General features: G+C 56.4%; 2 protein-coding genes across 3 annotated transcripts; both read left to right on the forward strand.

The window, feature by feature from the left end:
• Nucleotides 1-297: 297 nt before the first annotated feature.
• DPH2 (diphthamide biosynthesis 2) lies at nt 298-3,567 on the forward strand. 2 transcript variants are annotated; one of them, XM_060004448.1, is made up of 6 exons: nt 298-645; nt 819-931; nt 1,193-1,416; nt 1,615-2,298; nt 2,392-2,568; nt 2,650-3,567. In XM_060004448.1, exons 1-6 carry the CDS (start codon nt 499-501, stop codon nt 2,772-2,774), a joined length of 1,470 nt encoding a protein of 489 aa, XP_059860431.1. In that variant the 5' UTR covers nt 298-498; the 3' UTR covers nt 2,775-3,567. The 2 variants fall into 2 exon arrangements, with proteins under 2 accessions (XP_059860431.1, XP_059860441.1); XM_060004458.1 differs by lacking the exon at nt 1,193-1,416 and having other exon boundaries at nt 466-645.
• A 1,645-nt stretch (nt 3,568-5,212) lies between these two features.
• ATP6V0B (ATPase H+ transporting V0 subunit b) lies at nt 5,213-8,425 on the forward strand. Its single transcript, XM_060004470.1, has 8 exons — nt 5,213-5,354; nt 6,045-6,093; nt 6,315-6,398; nt 6,526-6,603; nt 6,817-6,886; nt 7,006-7,057; nt 7,278-7,468; nt 8,135-8,425. Exons 1-8 carry the CDS (start codon nt 5,288-5,290, stop codon nt 8,159-8,161), a joined length of 618 nt encoding a protein of 205 aa, XP_059860453.1. The 5' UTR covers nt 5,213-5,287; the 3' UTR covers nt 8,162-8,425.
• Nucleotides 8,426-8,456: the final 31 nt, after the last annotated feature.

Here is an 8,456-nt window from a genome sequence, read left to right on the forward strand (position 1 = left end):
TAGGCGGATAGGAACTGCTCAAACTGGAGTAGTTATTTTCAGGGAGTCGGTGTCTCTGAGGGCGCTTGGCGGCTGAACCGGAAGACCAGCGCCTGGAGAGGTGGGCCAGGAGAACTGCAACACCCACAAGGCTCCGCGCCTCCTCTGAGCCACTTCCGATTGGCTTCGGGCTGGGAGGCCGACTATTGGTTCTGTGTGGGCTGGAGGGCGGGAGCCGTGCTGATTTTTAGATGGGTGAAGTTGCCATCAGCCCCGCCTCAAGCACCCGGAAGTAATCTCCCTGGGAGGCCCACGTGTAGCGGAGAAACGGGAGTTCGGATGGGTCGGGTCCTGGCCCAACGGCTGCGGGCTGACTGACTCCCCCCCGACACCACTCCCTCCGCCCCACTCCCTCCCCCCACCCCCTCCCCCGCCCGCCCACCAAGCGACACTATGAGGGCCGTTTTTGAGAAGGCGGGGCCTGAAGCTAATTGAGGGAGGTCCCCTCTGCCTCCCGCTATGGAGTCTACATTCAGCAGCCCCGCGGAGGCGGCGCTGCAGCTAGAGGCGGGCGCTGCCGGGCTGCGCACTCCTCTTGGGGACCTGGACCGAGTGTATGAGCTGGAGCGAGTCGTTGGATTTGTCCGTGACCTGGGGTGTCAACGGGTGAGGAGCGGATGGGTGGCCCAGAGGATCGGGATCTTGGGTGATTTTGTGAGGATGGGAATGAGGGAAGATGCTTCTCTGGGAGGAGGGACTTTGAAGGTTAGGTAGGGACTCCCGGAAGGTTTCCCTTGAAGAGGAGAGGCTGTTCCTGACTCCATGGTTTATGCTTACAGGTGGCCTTGCAGTTCCCTGATCAGCTATTGGGAGATGCTGGGGCCGTGGCTGCACGACTGGAGGAGGCCACAGGGTCGAAGGTGTTCATTCTGGGAGACACAGCCTATGGCAGGTGTGAACTTGGAGCTTGCCGATAGAGGGTGGGGTAGGTCTAGGGATCCAGGGCTCATGGCATTTCCCCTCTATGACAGTGTCTGACCCCGATGGTTGCGTTTCTCCCTGATGGTGATGTTTCCTCTCCTGATACTAGCTCTTCTCAGTGACGGTGTCTTCTTTTCATAACGTCATATTCTTCATTGACCACATTTTCCATTGATGACGGCAACGCTTTTCTCGATGAGAACCCCTCTCACTAATGGTGTCTCCTCTGCAGCTGCTGTGTGGATGTACTGGGTGCTGAGCAAGCTGGAGCTCAGGCCCTTGTACATTTTGGCCCCGCCTGCTTAAGCCCTCCTGCCCGCCCACTGCCCATTGCCTTCGTCCTTGGTCAGCGATCTGTGGCCTTGGAGCTCTGCGCTAAGGCCTTCGAGGCCCAGAACCCAGACCCCACAGCACCTGTGGTGCTGCTGAGTGAGCCGGCCTGTGCCCACGCCCTGGGTGAGGGTTTTGCCTTTGCATGCAGGAAGGGTGGGCTGACCAGTTTGTGCCTTAGTTTCTCCATGTCAGTACACTCCCATGGAGTTCTTAATATGGGTTTGACCCCAGCCTCTGCTTTTGGTTCCCATTCAGTCTCCTGGGGATGAGGGGGATCCTGCTTTACCAGACCCCAACCCTGACACCACCTCCTTCTTCCAGAGGCCTTGGCCACCCTTCTGCGCCCACGGTACCTGGACCTGCTTGTCTCCAGCCCAGCTCTTCCCCTGCCAGTGGGCTCCCTCAATCCAGATCCTGAGCCCCTGGAGCGTTTTGGGCGCCGCTTCCCCCTGGCTCCAGGGAGGTGTTTGGAAGAGTATGGTGCCTTCTATGTGGGGGGCTCTGAGGCCATCTCTGACCCTGACCTTGACCCAGACCTGAGCCGACTGCTCTTGGGCTGGGCACCAGGGCGGCCCTTCTCCTCCTGCTGCCCAGACACAGGGCGGACTCAGGATGAAGGTGCCCGGGCTTGGCGGCTAAGAGCACGTAGACACTATCTGGTAGAGAGGGCCAGAGATGCCCGTGTGGTGGGGCTGCTGGCGGGCACGTTGGGTGTGGCCCGACACCGTGAGGCACTGGCACACTTGCGGAACCTGACACAGGCTGCTGGCAAGCGTAGCTATGTGTTGGCCCTGGGGCGACCCACGCCTGCCAAGCTTGCCAACTTCCCTGAGGTGGATGTCTTTGTGCTGTTGGCCTGTCCTCTGGGTGCCCTAGCCACCCAGCCTTCTGGAAGCTTCTTCCGGCCTGTATTGGCACCGTGTGAGCTGGAGGCTGCCTGCAACCCTGCATGGCCACCTCCAGGCCTGGCTCCCCACCTCACACATTACGCGGACTTACTGCCTGGTGAGTGGTGGGGGCACTACCTAGGCTAAAAATGCTTGGGGCATGGAGTTGGGGGGCCAGGATGGATCCGCTTTCTCCCTCCCTCCCTTCCAGGCTCTCCCTTCCACGTGCCCCTCCCTCCACCTGACTCGGAGCTGTGGGACACCCCAGATGTGTCACTCATTACTGGGGACCTCCGACCCCCACCTGCCTGGAAGCCATCAACTGATCCTGGATGCTCAGCCCTAACCCCGAGGCCCCAGCTGGAGCTGGCTGAGAGCAGCCCTGCAGGTGAGTGTGGCAAATCTCCACTCCCATCTGAATTCTTCCCCTATGTTCAGGCCACTCAGCCTCAATCCCCTCCCTCTGCAGCCTCATTCCTTAGTTCCCGGAGCTGGCAGGGACTGCAACCCCGCCTGGGTCAGACGCCGGTGACTGCAGCTGTGACCGGAAGACGAGGGATTGCCATCGCCTACGAGGATGAGGGAAGCAGCTGATACCATGTGGGGCCAGAGCCACAGGTGGACTTGAAGACCTTTAGTGCTCCCTGCACCAACCCCACTCTTCTGCCAGGATCCTTGAAGGAGCCTGTCACTGAGGCAGCCCCTCACTGGGGATAGGATTCAGCTCTTCCTGTCCTGTCCTGGCGCTGGCACAAGGCTTAGCACATATTGGCTTGGTAAATATCTGTTGTTTGACTGATGCGGAAACAGCTTTGGGTCTTCCCTGAAGCCTTCTGGGCCATCTGTTCTCCTGGGAACAACAGCACAAGACAGTTGAGGGTCTGCCTTTGTTAAAGGCAGGTGCTAAATGGTTTAGACCATGGTTTCTCAATCTTGGCACTATTGACACTTTGGGCCAGATAATTATTTGTTGTGAGGGGCTGTCCTGGGCATTGTAGGATATTTAGCATCATCTCTGGTTTCTGCCCAGTAGGTTCCGGTAGCACGCCCCTCCCCAGTTGTGATGACCAGAAATGTCTCCAGATGTTGGCAAATGTCCCCTATGGGGGCAAAAGCGTCCCCAGTTGAGAACCACTGGTCTGCACCTATGCTGTCCAATACAGTGGCCACATGTGGCTGTTCAAACATAAATTTGAATTAAGTAAGATTAAAAATTGAGTTTCTCAATCACACTAATCACATTTCAGTGCTCAGATAGCCACATGAGAGGACAGTGCAGCTATAAGACATTTCCATCATTGCAAAAAGTTCTGTCGGGCAGTGCTGGTCTACACTGACTCCAATTAGTTTCTCAGGGAGATCACAGAAATTTGAATAAACCAGATAATTTTTCTCCTTGTTTCTTTTTATTCGTCAAATACCGCAGGTCCTGCACAGGTCCTGTGGGTTGAGATCTGAATTGTATTTGACTGAATTCCTGTCCTCACAGTGTGTCTGGGAAGAGAGGCAGTTAAACAGGCAATTGCCACATGGTGAAGCAATATTCTTTATGAGTAGGGAAGCCCCCAGGGGCAGCTGGAGCCCAGAAGAGGCTTCTCAGAGGGAGTGTTACCTAAGCTGGATCGCTTGGAGGGGGGAAAAAAAATCAGAAGTGAGGTGAAAAAGACATTTGGGCAAAGGGTACACCATGCTAAAACAGGCGTAAACCAGCATTGTGGGTGCTTCAAGCAAAGTGGAGTTGCTGGACCGTAAAGGTTCAGAGGGGTGAAATGAAATGACTCACCTCTTAATTCCCCACATTTGCCGAGAATCTCGGCATATTGGCGTTGTCCAGCGTGTTGAAGAAGCAGGTGAACAGGGAGATGTGATTTCTGCCCTCAGGGATTGCCCAGTCTGCTAGTAGAGGCAGTTCTGTAAACCGACCATGGTAACTGGGACAAGGTGGGCACCAATCATGTATTCTACAGATATGTATTGAGCACCCACTGTGTGCCAGGCACTGGAGATCCAGCAGTGAGCTCAGGAATCCTTTCATGGTGCTTACATTCTCGTGGTGGGGGCGGTAGACACAGAACACTTAGTATGCAGAATGGTGATAAGGGCTATGGTAAAGCTGGGAAGGAGTGCAAGAGAAGGGGCTGCAGTATTAAACAGGATGGTCAGAGAAGGCCTTTTGAAGGTGAGCAAAGGCTGAAAGAAGTTAGGAATGAACCACGCGGATAATTTGGAGAAGCAGAGGGAACAAGTGCAAGTGCAACGCGTTGAGGGTGTGACCGGTGTGTTCAAGGAACAGCCAGGAGGCCAGTGCAGTCAGAGGAGGGAGTTAGTGGGGAAGTATTAGGAGATGAAGTCGGGTAAGAGGCATGGGGAGGCGCAACAGTAGAGGCCTAGTAGGCCATTTTAAGGGCTATGGCTTTTATTCCGAGGGAAATGGGTGCCTCCGAGGTATTTCAAAGAGAGTGACATGATCTTGCTTTCATAATGATCGCCAGGGCGGCGGGGGAGCCCAGAGCGGGCGCACTCCCCTGCCTCTGGTTAGGGAACCCTTCCTGGGGGAATGGTATCCCAAGACCAGTAAGTGTTGGCTGGGCCATGGGGTGAGCACGAAGAAGCGTGCTTCAGGCAAAGGAAACAGCATGAGCTCAGTAAGGGACGGAGCGGACACCCTCGCGGAACTGGGTGGGACGGTCGTGGGGAGGCCTGCGAAATCAGCACTGGCTTGGAGACTAAGCTAGGGCGGCGGCGAGCAGGAAAGTAGGGCTGGTGGCCGGAGCAGGACGGAGTGTCGGGGCGCAGAAGGAGCGAGCTTGGTCGGACGCGAGACTGACCGGCCAGGCAAGGAGTCGAGGTACTGAGTAAGAAGGGCATCTGAGGCCCTCAGGCGTGCGAGACTACAACCACCACAATCCTCTGCGTCGCACTTCCGGCATCACCAAGTTCTAGACCGGCGGCGCCGGGGCGCCAGGCCTGGCGTGTGGTCACGTGGCGCCGGCGCGTCACGTGGGTGAGTCAGGTGACACTGCGGGGCGGACGGCGGACGCCGGGACGAGGTTTGAGCTCCGGCCCCCCACCCCGCCCCCGACCCGAGACCCGCCGTCGTTGCCGCCATGACTGGGCTAGTGCTGCTCTACTCCGGGGTCTTCGTGGCCTTCTGGGCCTGCCTGCTCGTCGTGGGTGAGGCCGGGCCCTGGCGGGCGGGGCCGGCATCGGGCCGAGCTAGCCCGACTGGAGCCCAGCGGGGAAGCGGAGGCTTGGGAATACTGGGCCCCGGCGCGGGGAGGAGACCCGTATCTCCAGCTGCTTGGGGAGGGGCGCGGGCGGGGCTCGCTGGGGACCGCGAGCGCAGCCCTTGTCCGTTTCTGTCACTGCCGCCCCCTTCCCTCGCTCCCTGCTGTCGTCCCTCTCTTGCTCTTGACCGGCCTGCTTGGGTCACGAGCCGGCTGCTCCAGTTCCTCTTTTCCCGGTAGTCTTGCTCTCCCCCCACACGCACAGCGTGTGGGGTAAACAGCGGCTCGGATTGGGCTGGCTGCATCTGGTGGGGCCTGGCCAGAGCTCTTGCTCCCTCCCCTCCTCCAGGGTATTCAGGCCTGCCGGTGGCTCCTCTTGACGGGTCTGGGTCAGGGAGGTGGTGTCACAGAGGGGATATGTTCCTGAAGGAGTGGCAGAAAATGGAGGTCTGAGTAGAGGCATTTGTATAGGCAGCTGTGCTTTTGCGTGGGGCCAGCCAGAGGACTCTCCCTTGACTTAGGTGTAGGCAGACCTTTTGGGAAGGTGGCCCATCAGCTGGGCAGTAACTTCTTGCCTAAGTTGTGGCGCTTCTCTCTAGAGAGCAGCCCCTAACCCCCGTTTTTCTCACTGCTGCAGGAATCTGCTACACCATTTTTGACTTGGGCTTCCGCTTTGATGTGGCATGGTAAGGGAGAGGTTTCCCCTAGGAGCTTCTTTGCAGCCTGCCCTCTCTGATCCGATCCCTACCGCACCCCACCCCACCCCCCCAGCTGTCTGGGATGGGGACCTTTGGGAAACATGAAGTGTTTTGTCTCAGCATCGAGGACTGGGGGTGTTGGGGAGGGGGTGGATTTTGTGCCCACTTCTCCACCACGGCTGAATTGTCTTCCGCCGTCTACACACCAGGTTCCTGACGGAGACTTCCCCCTTCATGTGGTCAAACCTGGGAATTGGCCTAGCTATCTCTCTGTCTGTGGTTGGGGCAGCATGGTAAGTGTTGGGGTCATGGGTCAGGGGAGGGGCTGAATCATAGCAAGTGGTGTCACTGGGTTCTTAGTCATCTTGGGGGCAATGACAGGATTGGGCTCTGCTCATTGGTTTCTTATCCGTCCACCAGGGGCATCTATATCACTGGCTCTTCCATCATTGGGGGAGGGGTGAAGGCCCCCAGGATTAAGACCAAGAACCTGGTCAGGTAAGTGTAGGACCCTTGTAAGGTTGTCAGAGCCAGCTGCCTTGGTAGCTGCCTGTGCGTTTGACCTGCCTGACGTGCTGCTCCTGACAAGCCTCCTGCTGGGGTCGGATGTCAGTGGGGGAGAGGTGGCTGGAGACTCTTCAGGGAGGAAGGTTGGTTCCTTTCTCAACTCTTTCTCCTCTCCACCCCCTAATCCCCTGCTACCACTACCAGCATCATCTTCTGTGAGGCTGTGGCCATCTATGGCATCATCATGGCGATTGTCATTAGCAACATGGCTGAGGTATGGAGGACTAGGTGGGGTGGGCATCTATTCCAGTGTGTTTATATATTGCTTAGTGATGGTGGAGGAGGGGGAGTGGAGTAGGGGGTGATTTCTGATTATTTCTCTGCTTCCCTCAGCCTTTCAGTGCTACTGACCCCAAGGCCATTGGCCATCGAAACTACCATGCAGGTAGGTGGGTATGTGAAGGCAAAAAGTTGGGGCTTCACAGCTGCTTCCCCCTGCAGTGTGCACCCCAGCTTAGATTCTTCATTTTGATATTCTCTCACCTACGTTGGGCTGCTTTGTAGAGTTGGGGTGGTGGCTGGCCCCATTATTCCATGTTGAATCCCTTGCCCTCATGTCTCCTTGTGTCTGGCTTGGCCTCAGTGTTCCCCTTCCGTCCCTCCAGGTTACTCCATGTTTGGGGCTGGCCTCACGGTGGGCCTGTCTAACCTCTTCTGCGGAGTGTGCGTGGGCATCGTGGGCAGTGGTGCCGCCTTGGCTGATGCACAGAACCCCAGCCTCTTTGTGAAGATTCTCATCGTGGAGATCTTTGGCAGTGCCATCGGCCTCTTTGGGGTCATCGTTGCGATCCTTCAGGTGCTGAATCCCCCTGAGAAGCCTCTATTCTTGTCCCCAACCCAGCCTCACCCTTCTTCTGGAGCCGCAGTGCTTCCGTCTACACCTGTAACCATAAGAACCTCTTAAATAGTTTCCACCACCTAGTTCCCATCTTTTGGTTTTCCCCTTTTGAAGTTCTCCATTTATTTTTGTCTTCAGTGTGGTATCACTGACAACTGTCTTTTTTTGTCTGTTGTGTCTATATACAAAAGATTTAGCTTCTCTTTCTTGTTCTGTTATTTTGTCTCTTCCTCGCTGTCTTTGTAGTCTAGACCAGGTTGGGATGCGTCTGTCTCAGTCCGTCTTGGTGTGTTTGACTGTGATGTCAGTAGGACAGCACATGGGGGTGTGTGTGATTAAGGATCAGCCTGAGTGTCTGAGTGTGACTGTGGGCGCCTGACTGGGTTGACTTGGTGACTGGCACTGTCCATATGCCACTTCTCTCTGTCTTGTCTGTCCCACAGTTGAACTCTGTAGTTGTCTCTGTGTCCCTGTTCACTGTGTTTGTCACAACATGTCCATCCTGGTCTAATCATCCATCTGTTGTGGTCTGTCCATCCTGCCATGGGTCTGAGCATCTGTCATTTGTCATTGTCTAATCTGTTTCTCTGTCCCTGACTGATTTCTCCTGTACTTCTTTTGCAGACCTCCAGAGTGAAGATGGGTGATTAGATGATCTGCGTGGGCGGGGCCGTGCCCCACTCTTTATTTATTTGTGGTTTTCCCAGGACAGCTGGAGCTGTGCCCCTTAGGCTTTCAGGGGGCTTGGTGTTCAGGGCCCTCCCTGCACTCACTTCTGAGGCACTGCCTGGCTGGATCCGCAGTGTGGGGAGTGGGCTGCTGTTGACTGTGTGCAACTTGGCACCCGTGTCCCACCTCCACCTCCAACCCATCTTCCCAGTGTTTGTGAAATAAACATGGTATTTGTCTGGGTCAGTGCTGCTTCTCTTGCCTTTCTTCGCCACCT

Source organism: Delphinus delphis, chromosome 1 (assembly GCF_949987515.2).
Source record: "Delphinus delphis chromosome 1, mDelDel1.2, whole genome shotgun sequence".
NCBI lineage: Eukaryota > Metazoa > Chordata > Mammalia > Artiodactyla > Delphinidae > Delphinus > Delphinus delphis.